The following is a 20508-nucleotide window of genomic DNA, read 5'->3' as shown; positions in this document are numbered from 1 at the left end:
GTTCTGCTTTAGAATTAAGATTTCTGAGTGGGGCTGTTCTGGGGTGTGAGAGAGTGGAGTGGAGAAGGTCACTGGAGGAGGCTGGGACCTGCGGTACTGAGGTCCTGGGTAGGTCACCCGTATGGCCAGTGGCATCCCCAGGGTGAGACAGGACAGGGGGTGGGGAGGGCAGGGGGAATATGTGGATCTTTGACCAGGAACATCAGTTAACAGGGAAGGGCGAGGGGAGATTGGGTCGGGGGCCCACAGCCACATTCCCTGTTGGCACCACCTGGCCAGGTAGGTTGACCCGGGGGTAGGGACAGGATGAAGGCCCAACACAGCCCTCTCTGCTCTTTCCCATCAGCCTGATTTTTGGGATACTGACTGTTGTGACTGGCGTCATCGGTGTCATCCTGGGGGCAGAGGCTGCAAGGAGGTTCAAGAAAGTCAACCCAAGGGCTGAGCCCCTCATCTGCACCTCCAGCCTGCTGGCTGCAGCCCCCTGCCTCTACCTGGCTCTCGTCCTGGCTCCGACCACCCTCCCGGCCTCCTATGTGAGTGAGGGCCCCTTCGGAGGTGGTGGGTCCCTGTAGATGCTGGCTCCCTCTGCCGGGTCTTTATGTACATGATGAAGACTGCTCCTTCCAGGGAGACCTTGTTACCTCCATTTTACAGATGAGTAAATAGAGGCTTAGCAAGAGCTGCCCGGCACAGAGAGTACAGAGCTGAAATTTGAACCTAAGCCTTTCTGTTCTGAAGTATTCCCTCTGATTTTCCTGTTCTGGTTCACACTTTCTCTCTCTTCTCTCTCTCTCTCTCTCTCTCTCTCTCTCTCTCTCTCTCTTTCCTTCTTTTGTTCTTTCTTTTTCTCTTCCTTCCTTCCTTCCTTCCTTTCCTTCTTTCTTTTCTTTTCCTTTTTTTTCTATAGATGAAGCTCAGGGGGCATCATTGTCCCTCTGAGCTATACCCCCAGCCCCTTTTATTTTTAATTTTGAAACAGGGTCTTTCTAAGTTGCTGGGAGTCTCACTGAGGCTGTTATTGAACCTGCCATCCTCCTGTCTCAGCCTCCCAAGTACTGGGACTACAGGTGTGAGCCACCATACTTGGCCATGCTTTGATTTGATATATTGGGGCAAGTCTGTTGCCAGGGCAACAAGTTGTGAGTCCAAGTGGCAAACCTCCCCAGGGTATGGCTAACGGAAGCAGGAGAGGCCCCCATTGGCCATGGGTGATAATCACAATAAGAGCAAGTTCCAAGTCCTTATCCCATCGCATCCCTCCTGCACCTCACACTCTGGCTGTCCCAGTGACATGGGCTGTCACCACTGCCAGCCTTTGCTGGTGTCCATTAACTCTACTAAGGACACCATTCCTTCTTTGTGTATCCTTGAATCCTTCTCTTTCTGCAAAGCCACATCCTCCAGAAGCCTCCCAAATACCCTGTCTTTATGTCAACATAAAGATAGGCTTGGGCTCAGCCTGGGCCCCATGTGACCTCCAGGTGTGCCGGGCTGTGTCCACAGGCAGGAAGCCCCAACGGCAGGGGCCAGAGCTGAGAGGCCCTGTGTATGGCAGTGTCTCTAGCCCTGCCTGTGCCCCAAGAGAAGCACCGTTGTTTCCTGGAAGATGGCATCTGCCTAGCCAAAACCAGGCTCCCTCCTGTCCCCCCAGGTCCATGGCCAGGGCTCTGTCTCTGGGCCCAGTGGTCTCTGCCTCTGTGCACATAGATGCCCTCACACATGTGTGCCAGGTTCACTAAGTAGACGGACTCAGCCAGCAAATTCACAAAGGCTTCAGTGTTTCTTGCAGATGGGGGTTCTCCTGGGCAAGACCGGGTCTTGTGCTTTCTAGTCGCCGTCATGGACTGGTCCCACTTAAATCACAGCTCTGGCTCTACTTCCAAATAAAGCTGCTCTTGAGGCCCAGAAACCCACCCTAGGAAGAGGGGCAGCTGTCCTGCTCCTGGTCCCAGCTTGTGCCTCTCATCTCTGTGTCCCCTCTGTGGTGAGCCTATGAGGAAAGATGACGAGAAATGGCCAAGGATTATTGACCATTTCTGTCAGTGCCCCCTGTGTGGCAGATACTGGGCTAGAGGACATTTCTTTTTTGTGGTACTAGCACTTGAACCTAGGGGTGTTCTACCTCTGAGCTACACCCTCCAGTCCTATTTTATTTTTTAAATTAAATTTTTATTTTTTATGGGATTGGGGATGGAACTTAGAGGCATTCTACCTCTGAGCTACACTCTCAGTCCTATTATTTATTTATTTATTTATTTATTTATTTATTTATTTATTTATTGCAGGTCTAGGGATGAAACCCAGGGGCATTTGACCTCCGAGCTACACCCCCTGCCCTATATTTTATTCTTTATTTTGAAACAGGGTTTCACTAAGTTGCAGAGGGCCTCATTAAGTAGCTGAGGCTGTCTGTGAATCATGATCCTCTGGTTTCAGCCTCCCAAATGCTGGGATTACAAGTGTGCACCACCATGCCTGGTTTAGTCTTTTTAATTTTTTTTATTATTTATTTATTTACTTATTTATTTATTTTTGGTGGTACTGGGAATGGAACCCAGGGTCCTTCTACCTCCAGGCTACACTCCCAGACCTATTTTATATTTTATTTGGAAATAGGGTCTCTTAAGCCAGCAGAGGCTGGCTTTGAACCTGCGCGATCCTCCTGTCTCAGCCTCCCAAGCGCCGGGATTACAAGCGTGCGCCACCACGCCCGGCTAGTCTTTATTTTTGAAACAGGGTCTCACTAAGTATCTGAGGCTGTCTGCAAATCACAATCCTCTGGTCTCAACCAGGGATTACAAGCATGTGCCACCATGCCGGTTTATTTTTTATTTTGAAACAGGATCTCATTAAGTTGCTGAGAGTCTTGTTAAATTTATGAGGCTGGCCTCAAATCTGTGATCTTCCGGCCTCAGTTTCTCAAGTACTAAGATAATTGACATCCACCACTACACCTGGCCGAGGGACATGTTTTCTAGTTTGGGGGTCCTCTGGCCATGACTTTACATTGCACAATTTCTTAACATAGGTGTGGTCTTCCCAGCAGGACTCTCTTGCTAGAGGCAGTTATGGAGAGTCAGGAAACAAAACTGAGTCTGTCTCACTGAGCCCTAATCTTGATGTTTATTTCCTGGGGTGGGGGAGAAGTGACTGAGATCTGCACTTTTTTTTTGTGGTACTGGGAATTGAACCTAGAGGCATTCTACTTCCGAGCTACATCCCCAGATCAATTTTATTTCTTTTGGAAACAGAATCTCACTGGTTGCTGGAAGCCTCACTAAATTGCTGAGGGTGTCCTTGAAGCTGTGATCCTCAAGTCTCAACCTCCCAAGTACTAGAATTACAAGCATGTGCTCCTTTTTTTTTTTTTTTTTTTTTTTTTTTTGGTGCTACTGGTGATTGAATTGAACCCAGGAGCATTCTGCTGCTGAGCTACACTCTCAGGTGTAGCCTGAATACAGGAGTATGCCTCTTTCCTCCTTTCTTTCTTTCTTTCTTTCTTTCTTTCTTTCTTTCTTTCTTTCTTTCTTTCTTTCTTCTTTTTTTGTGGTACTGGGGATAAAACCCAGGGGCATTCTACCTCTAAGCTATACCCCGAGCCCTATTTTTTTTTTTTTTTTTTTTGGTGGTACTGGGGGTGGAACCCAGAAGTCTTTCTACCTCCGGGCTATACTCCCAGACCTTTTTTATATTTTGTTTGGAAACAGGGTCTCACTAAGTTGCTGAGAGCCTCACTAAGTTCGAGGCTGGCTTCGAACCCATGCGATCCTCCTGTCTCAGCCTCCCAAGCAAGAGGATTACAAGCTTGCACCACCATGTCCAGCTTTTTTTTAGTCTTTTTAATTTTTTGAAACAGGGTCTCACTGAGTTGCAAAGAACTTTACTAAGTAGCTGAGTTTGTCTAAGAACCATGATCCTCTGGTCTCAGCCTTCTGAATGCTGGGATCAACAAGCCTGCACCACCATGCCCAGCTTTGCTCCTGGCTTTTCTTAAAGTAATTTTTTATTTTTTATTTTTGTGGTGCTGGAATTGAACTCAAGGGCATTTTAGGCATTTTACCTCCAACCTATCCTCCCAGTTCTGCTTTTTTTTTTTTTTTGTGGGACTATGGGGTGGAACCCAGGGGCTTTCTACCTCCAGGCTACACCCCCAGCCCTATTTTATAATTTTTTTGGAAACAGGGTCTCACTAAGTTGCTGAGAGCTTCACTAAGTAGCTGAGGCTGCCTTCAAACCTGAGCAATCCTCCTGTCTCAGCCTCCTAAGCGCTGGGATTATAAGCATGCGCCACTATGCCTGGCTAGGATTTTTTTTTTTTTTTAATTTGGAAACAGGGTCTTACTAAGTTGAGAGCATCACTAAATTGCTGAGGCTGGTTTTGAACCTGTGATTCTCCTATCTCAGCCTCCCAAGTACTGGGAGTACAGATATGTGCTACCACGCCCAGCTTAGACCTTCATCCTAAGCATAAAGCCACATCTCCAGCCCAGGGACCTTTTCACCTCTGGCTGCTGGGAGCTGGTGGGGACCGAGGGGGCCTTACCTCATGGGGAGACTGCAGCCCAGGCAGATGGAGACCCCATCAAAGGCCTGTCCCTGCATCAGCCAGCTGGAGCTGCGGACCCCTGCCAGTTCCTCTTCTGCCACTGTCTTGGTTGGCTCTGAGAGGCCACTCCTTGGCTACATTTTGGAGACACAGTTGTCCCCCATCCTGCAGCCTGGCTCATTTCCAGAGCCGCGAGGCTCATCTAGAAATGACACAGTGTCTTGGCTGACAAAGCCAGATGAGCAAACTCTTCTCCAGGCTCGCCCAAGGTTGAGGGGTGAGACCAGGGAGGGGGGAAGGGCCAGGAGGTGCGGGGAACCTGATCGGCTGCAGGACGACCCAGCGGTGCTGGGCCTCGTGGCAGAACTCCAGCCCTCTCCCCGCTTGCTGACTGCCTCTGCAGCCCTTCAAGAGGTTCTGCCCTGAGATCTAGGCGCTGGCTCCTTTTCACACCAGCCATCATTCATAAAGCTCTCATACCTGCCAGTCGCACCCTCCCCTGCTCACCACTGGGCCCAGCCTGGGCTCATGTTTCACCATCTCTCTCCACGACTGTCAGAAGCTACTTTCTCGTTTTCTTCCCTTTCCTATTCACTGACTACAGTCTGTTCTCCTACCTGCCAGAGTGAGTTTTCTAGCCCCATGGACCTTTCCTGCTCAAAAGCCTTGTATGGCACTCTGCTGCCTTTGGAACTCCATCCAACTCCTCATGCTGGCAAAGTCCCCATGGACTCACCTGGCAACTTCTGAGCTTCTCCCCTACAACAGTCTTGCCGCCCAGGGCCGGGCCTTGTTGCAGGACATGCCGTACGCCTCTCCCCTGCTCTGGGTCCCTGTCCCACCCCCTTCTCCATAGGCTCCGAAGGCTGCTTAGCACCCTGTCTCCATAGAGCACCGTCTCCGCACCGCCCTGCTCTCCTGAGCCGCTGCCTCACCTAGTGGTCCTCACTAGCTTCTGCAAATCCTGGTTACCTGGCTCTGCGTCCAGTCCCAGTCCCGGTCTGAGTTTCAGGAGGGCCCAGGCCGGGTTCCATCTTCCTCAGCACCCCAGCTTTGGAAGCGCACAGTGTTGGACACATGGGCTGGGGTGGGGGCAGCTCGCGCCCGTGGAGTTTCAAGCTATTGGTGGTCATTTATTTACTCAATAAATATTTACTGAGTGTTGATTCAGTGGCAGCCTAGTTTAAATGTTGCAGACATAACAGTAATAAAATAGACCAAAATATCTGTGTTCTTAGAAAACTTAACATTCTAGTTGGGGGAAATAGACAAGCAAGATATACATGTAAAATACACAATATTTCAGATGATAGTAAATGCATAGGAGAAAAGTCGAGTGGGGAAAGGAAACAAAACATGTGAGTGTTAGGGGAAGAGGGTTTCAGTTTTATATAAAGCGACGAGAGAGGGTCCACTGAAAAGGTGATTACTATTATTGTTATTTTTGCAGTGCTAAGGGACCGAACCCAGGGCCTTGCACCTGCTAGGCAAGAATTCTATCACTGAGCTACACCCCAGCCCAGAGGTGATTGAACAAAGGCTCGCAGGAAGCGAAGGAGTGAACTGTAAGGATATCTGGGGGACAGTTTTCTAGGAAGAGGGAAGAGCAGTGGTAAAGACCCTGAAGGAGGTCACTGTGGTGAGTGTGGCGAGAGGGCGGTGAGGACAGAAAGGACAGTGGGCAGCGCACACCGCCCTTGTGGGCAGGAAGTGGACTTGGCTTTTACTGTGAGTGGGAGCTGGTGCTAAGAAGCTGGAGATCTGACTTTTATCTTCTGCATATATTGAGATGATCATGTGGTTTTGTCTTTTAGTCTATTACAATAGTGTATTATATTAATCGATGTGTGTGCGTGTGTGTGTGTGTGTGTGTGTGTGTGAGAGAGAGAGAGAGAGCGAGAGTGAGAAAGAGAGAGAGAGATACTGGGAATTGAACTCAGGAGCGGTCTACCTCTGAGCTATATCTCCAGCCTATTTTAATTTTCATTTTGAAACAGGGTCTCACTAAGTTGTGAACGGCCTTGCTAAGTTGCTGAGGCTGGTCACAAACCTGTGATCCTTCTTTCTCAGCCATCCAAGTACTGGGATTAATAGTATGTGACACCATGTTCAGTGACCTCCAGCCCTTTAAAACTTTTTTATTTCTTTGTGGTACTGGAGATTGAACCCAGAGACATTCTATCTTTGAGCTATAACCCTGGCCCTATTTTATTTTTATTATTAAACAGGGTCTCACTTGTTTGATAAGAGGCTCGCTATTTGCTGAGGCTGTCCTCAAGTCTGCTATCTTCCTGTTTTTGCGTCTTATGTACTAAAATGACAGGTATGCACCCCCATGCCCTGAGATTGATTTGTTTAACTAACCTTGCATTCCTGGTTCTCCCCTTGGTCATGGTGTAAAATTGTTTTCAGTGTTGCTGGGTTTGGCCCAGTGGTATTTGGTTGAGGATTTTTGTGCCTACATTTATAGGGATGTTAGGAATGTTAAGATATATCTCTATCCTAATATATAATGTTAAGATATATCTCTATCCTAATATATACACTCCGCTGAAACTTTAGAGGTGAGCATACATGCGCCTGTATTTTTGGTATCAGGGTAATGGCCTCAGGATGAGTTGGCAAGTGTTCCTTTTTTGATTTTTTTAGGAGTTTATGAATGATTCATGTTAATTCATCTTTAGACATTTGGTAGCATTCAGCAGTGAAGCCATCTGGTTCTGGACTTTTGTTTGGGGCAAGTTTTTTTAATATAAGCTAAATATTTACTTGTTATAGGCCAGTTTATATTTTCTATTTCTTAAGTTAATTTTGGTAGTTTTTATTTTTCTAGGAATTTGTACTTGTGTGTGTGTGTGTGTGTGTGTGTGTGTGTGTGTGTGTGTGTGTGTGTTATTAGAGTCTGAACCCAGAGGTGTTCTGAGTTATATCCCCAGCCCTATTTTATTTTTTATTTTGAAACAGAGTCTTGCTAAATTGCTGGAGGTCTCACTAAATGCTGAGGCTGTCCTTGAACCTGCAATCCTGTCTCAGGGATTACAGGTCTGCCACCCCACTCAGCTAGTACATTTAATCTAGGCTAATGTAATTTCTTGGCCCACAAATGTTTATAATATTTCCTTATAATTCTCTTTATTTATATCAGGTCAGTAGTAATGGCCCTTCCTTTTTTTTTTGTGGTACTGGGGACTGAATCTGGGGCATTCTATCACCAAAAAATACCCTCAGCAGGCTCCCCCACTTTTTAAATTTTTTGCTTTGAAACAGTGTCTTGCTAGGTTGCTGAAAGCCCCACTATGTTGCTGAGGCTGTCCTGGAGCCTGTAACCCTGGCTCAGCCTCCCAAGGACAGGATTATAGCTGTGCACTTCCATGCTGGCTCCCTCTTTCATTCTTGAATTTATAATTTGACTCTTCTCAAGCTGGGCATGGTGGCACACACCTATAATCCTAGCAACTGGGAGGCTGAGACAGGAGGATCACAGGTTCAAGAACAGCCTCAGAGCCGGGCGTGGTGGCGCACATGTATAATCCCTGTGCTTGGGAGGCGGAGACAGGAGGATGGCGCTGGTTCGAAGCCAGTCTTGCTGGCTTAAGAGACCCTGTTTCCGAATAAAAAAAATAAAATAGGTCTGGGAGTGTAGCCCGGAGGTAGAAGGGTTTCCAGGAACCCCAGTATCATAAAAAAACAAAAACAAAAACAGCCTCAGCAAGTAGTGAGACTCTCATCAACCTAGAAAGAGCCTATTTCAAAATAAAAATAAAGCTGGGTGTGGTGGCTTGTAATCTCAGTACTTGGGAGGCTGAGACAGATGGCAGGTTCATGGTGGCCAGCCTCAACTACTTAGTGAGGTCCTCCACAACTTAGTGAGACCCTGTTTCAAAATAAAAATGAAAAAATTGGCTTGGGGTTATAGTTTGGAGGTAGAGTGCCCCTGGGTTCAATCCCCAGTCACACACACACACACACACACACACACACACACACACACACACACGCACACACACACGGTCTATTTTAGCTGGGCGTGGCGGTACACGCTTGTAATTCCAGTGCTTGGGAGGCTGAGACAGGAGGATCGCACAGGTTCAAAGCCAGCCTCAGCTACTTAGTGAGGCTCTCAGCAACTTAGCGAGACCCTGTTTCCAAATAAAATATAAAAAAGGTCTGGGAGTGTCACCCGGGGTAGAAAGCCTCTGGGTTCCATCCCTAGTACCACAAAAAAAAAAAAAAAAAAAAAAAAAAGGTCAATTGTGCTGATCTTTTCAATGAACCAGCTTTGGGTTTTGTCAGTGTTTTCCGTTGGTGTTCTATTCTTGGCTTATGGTTAGTAGAATCAGCCTGCCTACTCTGCTGAGAACAGGCTGGTGTGGAGGGCAAGGGTGGGAGGAGAGTGGTCAGCAGGCCGGCCATCATGCTGGGGGGCTCTGGAGGAGAGTGGCAGTGGCGGAGGTGGCAAGAGTGGGAGGTCACAGTGCATGTGAAGGTAGTGCTCTCAGAGTCTCCTGCGAGTTTGGATGTGGGGTATGAGAGAAAGATGAGTCCAAGGTGAGTTCTGGGATGTTGGTCCGAGCTGTGAGAAGGAGGGAGAGTCCATTACCTGAATAAGAAAGCGGGAGAGTCTATTACCTGAATAAGAAAGTGAGCTGAAACAGGGGGTTTGAGGGGAAGATGAGCAGCTTGGTTTTGTACTTTCTGTTTGTGTTGGAGGGTGCCATTTACATAGAGGTATAGGTAGAGTTAGATGCAGAAGTCTGAGGTCCAAGGGACATGGCATCAGCCTTAAAATTTCAGTGTGCAGGAACTGGCTGCAGGCCACTATCATAGATGTCATTTGGTTTTGGGGGGCTAAGGGGGTCAGCATTAGAAAGGATGTGCAGGCCAGGCATGGTGCTACACGCCTGTGATCCCAGTACTTGGGAGACTGAGACAGGAGGATCTTAGGTCTTGGGCTAGCCTTGGCAACTTAAGGAGATCCTTTGCAGCTTAGTGAGAATCTATTTTAAAATAAAAAGGACTGGGGTATAGCTCATAGAATGCCCCTGGGTTCAACCCTAGTACCCTCCCGAAAGAATGAAAGGAAGAAGAAAGAAAGAAAGAAAGAAAGAAAGAAAGAAAGAAAGAAAGAAGGAAAGGTGTCCAAAGGGGACTAACACATTGTTTTTTGTTGGTCTTTAAAATAGCAAGTCATTAGCCTCTTGTATCCATCCATCCATCCATCCATCCATCCATCGACCCACCCACATACCCATCAGTCCTCTCAGATTGCAGGAGGCAAGTCTGTCCTGCACTGTGTTTGCTGCTGCAGGAGCCTGTCAGAGCCTGATCTTGGGATCAAGATCTTGGGAAGGGCCTGTGGGAAGGTGAACATGTGTGCCAGTGCGTGCATGTATCGAAGTGTGAATGTATTCAGGTCCATGAGTGTATATATGTGTGTATATATTACCTAGCACAAGTATATTTATGCTAAATGTCTGTGGCATATGCATGTCTAATCACATTAATTTATTCACATGTATAGAATTGTGCCTACATGTGTTGTCTACATGTCTGTGCACATGCATTCATACATGCACCTCACAGTATGTGGATAATGACATGGAATATATGTGTGCATGTGTGTCTGTGACTGAATATAGCTTTTCTTTTATTATGTCTGTAGCTGCCTTGCACAGGAAGGAGGGGTTTTTGGTGACACAATGTGTTGCTCCCAAATTTCCCGAAATGGGAACCAAACTACGCTGCGTGTTTGATGGAAATGCAGTTTTCTTAGCATGCAGAGCCTGGTCTGGGCCTTCCTTCGGGGAGCCCAGGCGCTGGGTCCTACCTGGGTGCGAAGGCTTCCATCTCTTCTATCCCTGTGGTCTCTTGGCTACAGAAGTGGCCTTCCCGGCTGTTAATTAGGATCCAGACACACACGCAGCAGGTCTTGGCTCTCACCCCTTCCCCTGGCCTTCTTCCCAGAGCTGCTGCCCTTCAGAGGAGAGGGGGTTTGTATTTAGAGGAGGGCCTGGGCCTGAGGCAGGGGCTCCGCAGTGTCACTGGGGGATGTGGCTGAGCACTTGTAATCCCCCTTCTGTGGGCTTTGTGTTTGAGATGGAGTGGCCAGAGCCAGGCATGGGGAGAGGGCATTTGTGAAAGGTCTAACAGACCTAGATGTCACTCTGGCTTCTTTACTTACTAAAATGGAAGGCTACTACTTGGCTATTGGTTTTGTTGAGGACCTAAATGAACTTTTGTTTTTCACTACTGGGCATTAAACCCAGGGGCATTCTACCTCTGAGCTAAACCCTGGCCTTATTTTTTATTCTTATTGTTTATTTATTTATTTATTCTCAGAATTAAGGATTGAACCCAGGGGCATTCTACCTCCGAGCTACACCCCCAGCCCTATTTTTTTTTAATTCTTAATTTTGAAACAGGGTCTCACTGAGTTACAGAGGGCCTCACTAAGTAGCTGAGACTGGCCATGACCCTGTGATCCCATGCCCGGCATCTAAATGAACTTTTGAATCTGTTCTAGTTACCTTGGTTATGTAATAAAACCTAGTAGCGCAAAAGGACGAAGACATTTGCTTTGCTCACAGATTTTCAGTGTGGACAAGGATTGGTTAGGGGCGAGAGGAGACGCCATCTCTTTCCCACTTGATCTTAGTTGGGCAAGATGGGGCAGGGGACGGATCATCACGGGGCCAGCGCTGTCTGGCAGCTGGTGCTGGCCAGGAACTTAGCTGGGGCTGGGGCTGGAACACTTGCCCTGGCCTCTCCATGTGGCCCGGGCTTCCTCCCCACAAGGTGGCTGGATTCCAAGGACTGGCATTCTGAGACAGAGCCGTGAAGCATATGGCCTCCTCTGACCTCCGCTGGAAAGTTACTCTTCAAAGTGACACTTCTGCTGCCTTCTCTCCTTTGCTTGAGCTGCAACTTCCTGTTCAGATTAATAGGGCAAGAAAACAGATTCCATCTTTTTAGGGGAGGATCAGTGATCTGAAAGAGCATGTGGGGCTCGAAATATTGCAGCAGGTACCTTGGAATATACAGTCTGCCACAGTGCCCAAGGCCTCCTTGTCCCTCCTGCTCTGGGTCTCCTGGAGGTCTGGACTCACAGGGAAGGGTGTCTGCCATGTGTCCAGGAGGCCCACCAGCTGTGGGTTTCTAGTTCTATGCGGCTCCTCTAGTTTCAGTCAAGTGTTCACCATCAAACCTCTGCTTGGCCTCCTGGGTGGAGGAAGCAGGCACAGCTGAAGCCTCAAGGGCAGAGCAGCGGCCTCAGTGAGGTGGCCGGGAGGAGCTACAGTGTTTGTTTCTTTTGTCAAATATGTCCCAAACTCTTTCTGCATGTCAGGCCATGTTCCAGGCACTGGGGAAAAAAAGCACTGAACAAAATAGACAAAAATATGCACGGGAGCCAAGTAATCTGCACGCAGGAAGACTACAGGTTCAAGGCCAGCCTCAGCAATTTAGGACATCCTCAACAACTTAGAAATACCCTGTTTCAAAACAAAAAGGGAATATATATATATATATATATATATATATATATATATATATATATATATAATGTGTTTGTGTGTGTGTGTATTATGTGTATGCCTGGAATAAAATTAATAATGTATATAAAATATTATGCTAGAAAGCCAGCTGTGGTGACCCATGCCTATAATCCTAGTACTTGAGAGGCTGAGATAGGAGGATTGCAGGTTCAAGGACAGCCTTAGCAACTTAGAGAGACCCTGTTTCACAATGAAATATAAAAAGGGCCTGGGGATGTAGCTTGGAGGGAGACTGCCCTTAGATTCAACCCCCACTATGAAAAACCCAACAAAGAGTATGCTAGATGAGAATGAGTTCTGCAGATCTGCGGAGAGTAGCACAGAGGAGAAGGGGGCAAGAACCGTGATGGTGCAAGGGGCCCGGGGGCCTCACTGCAACGGCACTTCAGCGGCAACTGGAAGCAGGTGGAGGAAGGAGGTGGGGTGAGTGGGAAGAGCCCTCCGTGTAGGGGGAAGAGCAAGTGGGAGGCAAGGCTCAGGCCGAGGGAGAGCGCATCGTTGGTGGGCTGAGCCTGGGCGGCTGAGCAGGGGGGAGCGGAGGAGATGGGGCAGAGGTGATGGTGGGAGGGGAGTGAGGCTCAGACTGTGAAGGGCCTTGCACATATGTCGTTGGCTTCAGACTCGAGTGAAACGAGAGCCCATTCGAAGGTGTCTAACACAAAAGCAAAGTGATCTCATTTGTGGTTTGTATCAGGTAGCTGTTGTTGCATAACAAATGTCCTCAAACCATAGTGGTTTAAAACAACTATTGCCCTTATTGTATTTTGTGGGTTGGCGAGACAGTTCTGCTGCTTCTGCCTGAGTCCACTCTCGTGGCCACCTGCACTTGGATGCTTTGGCCAGAGTGTCCGCGCTGGCCTCCCTCAGGCCTGGCCGTAGCCGGCGTCCTTGGTTCTTCTCCCTGTGGCCTCCCATCCTCCGTCGAGCTGGATGCACATCCTTCCCTGGTGGCTGCAGAGCAGCGTTCTAAGAAGGCGTGTGGAAGAGGCCGGGGCTACAACAACATCACTCCCGCCTCATTCTATGGGCCAAGGCAAGGTGTGGGGCCAGCCCAGGCTCACCAAGGAAGAGACTGTGCAAAGGTGTGAGCATTAAGAGGCACTATTAATTGGGACCATTTTGTTAACTATTGACCACGTGGTTTAACAAGATCTCTGGCTGCTGTGTTGAGAATAGAATGAAGGTGCTAAAGTCAGAAACAGGGAAACCGAATTAGAAGGTTTTCTAATAGTGCAAGCCAGAGATGGTTGCAGCTTGGGCCAGGATCATTATGGAGGAAGTGTGGAGACGTGGTTGGATTCTGGGTATATTTTAGAGGTAGAATGGACAGGATTTCCTGACAGGGTAGGTGTGAAGTGGGAAAGAAAGGGAGGAGTTAAGGGTGATTCCAAGGTTTTTGGCCCAAGCAACTAGAAGCAAGGAGCTTCCGTTTACTAGATGGGGAAGCTAAGGAAGGGCCAAGGTTAAGTTATTTAAAATTTTTTTGGGCCGGGCGTGGTGGCGCACACTTGTAATCCCCGCACTTGGGAGGCTGCGACAGGAGGATCGCACGGGTTCAAAGCCAGCCTCAGCTACTTAGTGAGGCTCTCAGCAACTTAGTGAGACCTTGTTTCCAAATAAAATATAAAAAAGGTCTGGGAGTATAGCCCGGAGGTAGAAAGCCTCTAGGTTCCACCGCCAGTGCCACCCCAAATAAATAAATAAATAAATAAATAAATAAATAAACTTTTTGGGGAGGGGATGGGTTTGGATATTTATTTTAGGTTTGGGATGCCTCCTAGGACATCCAACCGGAGATATTAAGATGTGGTTGGATGTATAGGAACCCAGTTGCTGAGGCTGGCTGTGAATATACTAGCTATTTAAAACCATGAGACTGAGCCAGACGTGGTGGCGCACGCTTGTAATCCCAGCATTTGGGAGGCCGAGACAGAAAGATTGCAGTTTGAGGCCAGCCTCAGCTACATAGTGAGGCCCTTTGCAACTCAGTGAGACCCTGTTTCAGAATAAAAGAAGAAAAAATAGGGTTGGGGTATAGCTTGGAGGTAGAATGCCCCTGAGTTCCATTCCCAGTGCCACAAAATAAAATAAATAAATAAATAAATAAATAAATAAAATAAAACCACTAGCCTGCCTGGTGTGGTGGTACATACCTCTAATCCCAGTACTTCAGAGGCTGAAACAGGAGGATTGCAGGGTCGAGGATAGCTTCAGCAAGTAGTGAGACTCTCAACATAGCGAGACCCTGTTTCAAAATAAATATAAAAAAAATAGAGGTGGGTTGCAGCTTAGAGATAGAATGCCCCTGTGTTCAATCCTCAGTACCACATACATACATACATACATACATACATACATACATACAACTGTGAGACTGACTGACGTTGACATGGGATGGGCATGGACAGGCAAGAAGGAGCCCCGGGATTAGGCTCTGCTGCTCACGGGTCAAGAGCGGGTATAGAATGTCAGCGGAGTGAAACAGTGAAGCCAACGGCCGACAGTCCAGCCGGCCACGCTGACCTTTGTATTTTTATTTGAGGAAAAATAAGAGAAAAGAATAATTACCCACATTTTTATCTCCTAGAAGTAGCAACTCTTAACATCCTGGCTTATTTGCTTCTGTGTTTACTGTTCATTTAGGTGACCATCATTCTGTGTGTCTGTCCACGTAAAACACAGGTTTATGGTTAGAAATAACTACTAAACTGGGCTCACAGGGCAGTATAATTTAAAATACAGATTTGGTCCCTGCGCTTGGGAGGCTGAGACAGGAGGATCGCACAGGTTCAAAGCCAGCCTCAGCTACTTAGTGAGGCTCTCAGCAACTTAGTGAGACCCTGTTTCCAAATAAACTATAAAATAGGTCTGAGAGTATAGCCCAGAGGTAGAAAACCCCTGGGTTCAACCCCCAGTACCACCAAAAAAAAAAAAAAAAATACAGATTTTGTTTTGTTTTGTTTTTATAGCACTGGGGATTGAACCCAGAGGAATTCTACCTCTGAGCTACACCCCCAGCCCTTTTTAAATTTTTTTCTGAAGCTGGTTTTGAACCTGTAATCCTCCTGTCTCGGCCTCCCAAGTTCTGGGATAATAGGTGTGTGCTACCATGCCCAATAAAAAACATATTTATTGAGATATAATTTATATGCCATACAATTTATCCATTTTAAGTATGTAATTCTGTGCTTTTCAGTATACTTAAGAGTTGTATTTATTTTTCACTTATTATTTATTTATTTTTGCGGTACTGAAGATGGAACCCAGGGGCATTGTACCTCCGAGATACACCTCCATCCCTTATTTTTAGTCTTTTTAGTTTTGAAACAGTGTCTCACTGAGTTACAAAGGGTCTTGCTAAGTAGCTGAGGCTGTCGGAAAACCACGACCCTCTGGTCTCCACCTCCAGGTCTCACACAAGACATTATCATGAAAATTTTAGAGAAAAAAAGTGTAGAAGTTAACTTCACAGAGTCCCTTCTTCGTATGGCAGCTGATGATGTAGAAGAGTATGTGACTGAACGACCAGAGCCAGAATTCCAGGACCTAAATGAAAAGGCACGCGTGCTTAAGCAAATTCTCAGTAAGATCCCAGATGAGATCAATGACCGAGTGCGATTTCTACAGACAATCAAGGATATAGCTAGTGCAATAAAAGAACTTCTTGATACAGTGAATAATGTCTTCAAGAAATATCAAGCCTTCCAGCACCAGGCTCCAGAGAGGAGGGGGACTCAGAACGGAGCTCAGAGCCAGAGAGGAGATACGCCGGCCTCACGGCCGAGGACACAGCAGCAGTGCCTTACTGCCGGTGGCAGCGGCAACTTCATCGGATGGCACCAGACCAACGAACTCAACAGCCCACCAGGCTCCAGAGAGGAGCGGCAGACAGTGAGCCGAGGTGAGTTGCTGCGTATCAGCCAGGCAGGATTCGGCAGATTTTTCGGTGCAGGGAGCGTCTAAAGCTCCCAGGGGCTGGGCTCAGCGCACCCTGCAGGGACTCAGAGCGGAGCTCAAAAACAGAGAAGAAATATGCCAGCCTCACGGCCGAGGGCGTGGCAGCGGCGCCATATTGCCACCGGGGCAGCAGCAGAGAATTCACCAAGTCCACTACAGCTCCATCAACGCACTCAACAACAGTGAGTCAAATTGCGGCCCCTAGAGGAGAAATCCCAGTACTGACTCCCAGGGACTTGACCCAGTAGGGAAGTGGCGGTGGCAGAGATATCACACTATAGTCACAACTCCATGTAGGAGAATGCCCAGCCTGGCAGCCCCCATGGTCTAAAGCAGCCTCTATCGACTCCCTGGGTCTGAGACTTTGCGATACAACCCAGTAAAGGAGTAGTGGTGACTGAGATACCACAGACTTGAGATTCAGAGCACCTTAAGTGAAGTCGTAGTGACCCAGGGAAGAACCCAGAGAAGGCACAAACTTCCGAAATCATGGGAAAGAGAAATAACAATGGAGCAGTGAATGCCCACAACCCCACAACATCAGAACCTGATAAAACAGAAATTCGGAGATTTCTAGAGGATCAAATCAGGAAAATAACTGTAGAAATAATAGAGGTGTTTCAAAAAGAATTCAGAGAGAGCCAAAAAGAGATAAAGGATGTAATCAATGAAGTAAAGGCCTCAATCAAAGAATAAACAACCGATTAGACCACATGGAGAATAGAATCTCACTCCTAGAAGATGATCACTCCAAAAATGAACGCATAGTTTCTAATTTAGAAAAAAAAATCCGACAGCAGGAATCTGACATTGAAGAAATATGGGCCCATTTTAAGAGAGCTAACCTAAGAATAATTGGAATAGAAGAGGGAAAAGAAAGTGAAACCAAAGGGATCAACAATCTCTTCAAGGAAGTAATAGCAGAAAATTTCCCAAACATAGAGCAAGAGGTTGATACACAGGTCCAGGAAATTTATAGAACTCCCTTTAGACAGGATCGGAGAAGAGGATCCCCACGCCACATAATTGTCAAAATGACCAATGTGGAAGCCAAGCAGAGAATCTTAAAGGCAACAAAAACAAAGGGCCAAGTGACATTCAGAGGCAAACCAATTAGAATCACTTCAGACTTCCCAAACCAAGTCATGAGAGCCAGAAGGGCTTGGAGTAACATATTCCAAACTCTGAAAGAAAACAACTTCCAGCCAGAAATTTCTTACCCAGCAAAACTTTCTATCAAATTAGATGGGGAAACAAGAAGCTTCCATGACAAACAGAAACTGAAGGAATTTATGTCTCCAAAACCAGCACTAGAGAAAATAGTCAAAGAGATTAACTACAAAGAAGAAATAGGTAACACACACAAAAACCAGAGAAAAAAGATTTTCCATCCAACAGACAACTAAGATTGGTTATCTGTGGAGATTCATTATTTATGTTAGTCTTTTACCTATTTCTAAATTGTATTGTTTGCTTTTATTGTTGCTAATTTTTAGGATTTCTAGTTGGAATATTAATATACCTTCAGATATAGCATTTGGAAATATTTTATCCCATTCTATCAGTAACTTTTAACTCTGTCTACATTGTCTTTGGATATACAATATTTTTTTTTATTTTCTAGGGAGTTTGTTTACCCTTCTGTTGCCTGTGCCATTGAAATCATATCCAAGAAAACAATGCCAATTTCAATGTTATGAGGTGTTATGACCCAGATTTTCTTCTAAAAGTTTATAGTCTTAAGATTTATATTTAGGTCTTTTATCTATTTTGAGTTATTATTTGTATATGGTGTTAGGTAAGGGTCCAATTATTCTTCTTCATGTAATTATTATTTTTCAACAATATTTAGTTAAAAGATTAGTATTTCTTCCACCAAATGTCTATGGAAACCTTGTCAAAAATAACTTGACAGTATATGGAAGAATTTATCTCTAGGCTTTTATTTAACTCCAATAGTTTATATATCTGCCTTTAGAACAGTACTACAGTGTTTCAATTATTGTAGCTTTATAACATTTGAAATCAGAAAATATATATCTTCTAGCTTTGTTCTTTTTCAAGATCGTTTTGGGTATCTAGAGTCCATATTCCATATTAGGATAGATTTTTCCCTGAAAAATAAATAAATAAATGTGTGATAGTTTCACCTAAAAAAAAAAAAAAGAAAAATATTCTCTGGTAAGAAAGAAAGCAAAAAGAAATATTGAAATGTTATCTTTAAGTCATCAAAAGCTTGGTATCAGACAAATGAAACTGTTACGTGAGATTATCATTGTTAATATTATGTAAATTGCTATAATACTAGATGTCAAACACTAAGCCAAGCATGGGAGGGAGTGATGGGGAGGGAACGGGGTGGGGATCGGGTGGGGGCTGACTGGGCGATGTGTGCATGTATGTCTACAAAAGTATTTTTATACCATTATGATGTATGAATACAGTGCACCAAAAAAAAAAAGAAATATTAATATCAGAACCGCAGGGTACTTGACACCAAAAGAAAGAATTTGTAAAGTGCTCCAAAAGTTTCAGTGATACTCTGAAAATGTATTTTAAAGATGGCAAGGCAATAAATGTGTTCATAAGTGCCAACAGACTAATTCATCAAACCAACTTGATACTTCAGACCTTCAAAACTGTGGCCTTAAAGTTGTATATGTTAGAAGATGTACTTCTCAGTGGCAGTATTAAACTGCCTTTATCTGTAAATTTTAAAGTTTGACTATATAAATTATCAGTCCCTCCTGAAGTGATCTAATCCAGGATGTTGAATGGGATTATTGCCATTTTACACCATATTTTTATAAAATGTAGCTTAATCTCACAACTGAAGATTTTGCATCACTTTTGCTATTATCATTCTTTTAAGAATTATAAGCCAAAAGAATTTACGCCTTAATGTGTCATTATATAACATTCCTTAAAAGAATTGTAAATATTGGTGTTTGTTTCTGACATTTTAACTTGAAAGCGATATGCTGCAAGATAATGTATTTAACAATATTTGGTGGCAAATATTCAATAAATAGTTTACATCTGTTAAAAAAAATGCTGGGATTACAAGCATGTGCCACCATACCCGGCCCCCGTATCTATTTATTTTATTTTATTTTGAGACAGGGTCTCTGGGCTCCTGATGCTCCAGCCTCAGTCTCCCGCGTAGCTGGGACTATGGGTATGTGCCAGTGTTACCACCTGCCTTCCTAATCTCAGAACATTTTCCTTACCCCAGAAACCTCATTCCATTAGCAGCCACTCCCCACCTCCACGTACTCTGTCCACCCACCCCAGCCCTAGGCAGCCACTAAACTGCTTTCTGTCTTTATAGATTTGCTTCTACTAGACATTTCATGGAAGTAGAATCATAAAACATGTGTAACTTATATGAATCTACTGGAAGAAGCTGAAGGGAAATCAAAAGTATTAAATTAAAACAAATTGTAAAACTGTGGACTTACTGACAAATTCCAGTTATGAAAGAGAATACTAAGCCAGGCGTGGTGGTGCACACTTGTAATCCCAGCATTCGGGAGGCTGAGACCGGAGGATCACGGTTCGCAGACAGCCTGAGCTACTTAGTGAGGCCCTCTGCAACCCAGTGAGACCAGGTTTCAAAAAAAAAATAATAATAATAATAAAACATAGGGCAGGGGGTGTAGGTCAGAGGTAGAATGCCCCTGGGTTGCATCTCCAGACTCGCCAAAAAAAAAAAAAAAAAAGAGAATACTATATCTCCTCCATTTCTTCTTCTCTCCCCAACCTCCTGATTTTGGTTGGTTATATTTTTATTTTTGTGTTTTGTAGAGTTACAACAGTCACAGTCTGCTTTCTTTGCCTAATCCTTAGAGTTGTTTGACAGTGATCCTGTATTCAAATAGACTCAATGCTCATTAGCAGTCTTCACACAGATTCTCCACTCATGAGTTCTTCATTTTGTTTCAGCCCCTAATTGGGTAGATTTTGTGGCTAAATGGTATGAGATAATAGATAATAGACTCCTTACTTGAGCAACGTCTAACTAGATGTATTGTTCTTAGATCACCTTTTCTTTCCCTCATTAATTTGCATTTCTCTGTTGTCTTCTGGTAGCAGATATTGTTATGAAAAATCAAGTTATCCTGGTGTGTGTGTGTGTGTGTGTGTGTGTGTGTGTGTGTGTGTGTGTGACTGGGGATTGAACCTAGAGGGGTTCTACTGCTGAGATACACCCTAGCCCTTTTCACTTTTTAATTTTGAAACAGGTTCTTATTAAGTTGTTGAGGCTGTCTTGAACCTGCAATCCTCCTGTCTTGACTTCCTAAGTACTGACATCATTGGGCTGTGCCATTGAGCCGGGCTAGCCTGATATTTTTTTTTAAATCCTATGTCTATTCACTTTGCCAACTAGATACTTGAAGATTTCAATATTTATTCTTGAAACGAAATAGCTTAGATAGCACATTAATC

At 45.3% G+C, this 20508-nt stretch overlaps 2 protein-coding genes across 2 annotated transcripts in view; both read left to right on the top strand.

Moving 5' to 3' along the window:
• SPNS3 (SPNS lysolipid transporter 3, sphingosine-1-phosphate (putative)) overlaps nucleotides 1-20508 on the top strand; it is a gene marked incomplete at both ends in the record, with an annotated part of 69163 nt that overhangs the window by 27261 nt on the left and 21394 nt on the right. The window contains one exon of the mRNA XM_080713974.1: nucleotides 347-536. Within this exon, the coding sequence (XP_080570100.1) occupies nucleotides 347-536 (190 nt within the window). The remainder of the gene's footprint in view (nucleotides 1-346; nucleotides 537-20508) is intronic.
• LOC308274986 (programmed cell death protein 10-like) lies at nucleotides 8964-18784 on the top strand (the record flags this gene model as incomplete). Its single annotated transcript, XM_080713006.1, is given in 6 exon segments — nucleotides 8964-9097; nucleotides 9858-9928; nucleotides 12970-13140; nucleotides 15512-15816; nucleotides 18537-18549; nucleotides 18552-18784. Coding segments are annotated over 6 exon segments (927 nt in total).

This window comes from Muscardinus avellanarius, assembly GCF_963383645.1.
Source record: "Muscardinus avellanarius genome assembly, chromosome: 16".
Classification (NCBI taxonomy): Eukaryota; Metazoa; Chordata; class Mammalia; order Rodentia; family Gliridae; genus Muscardinus; species Muscardinus avellanarius.
This window is presented reverse-complemented; position numbering and strand designations above follow the sequence as displayed.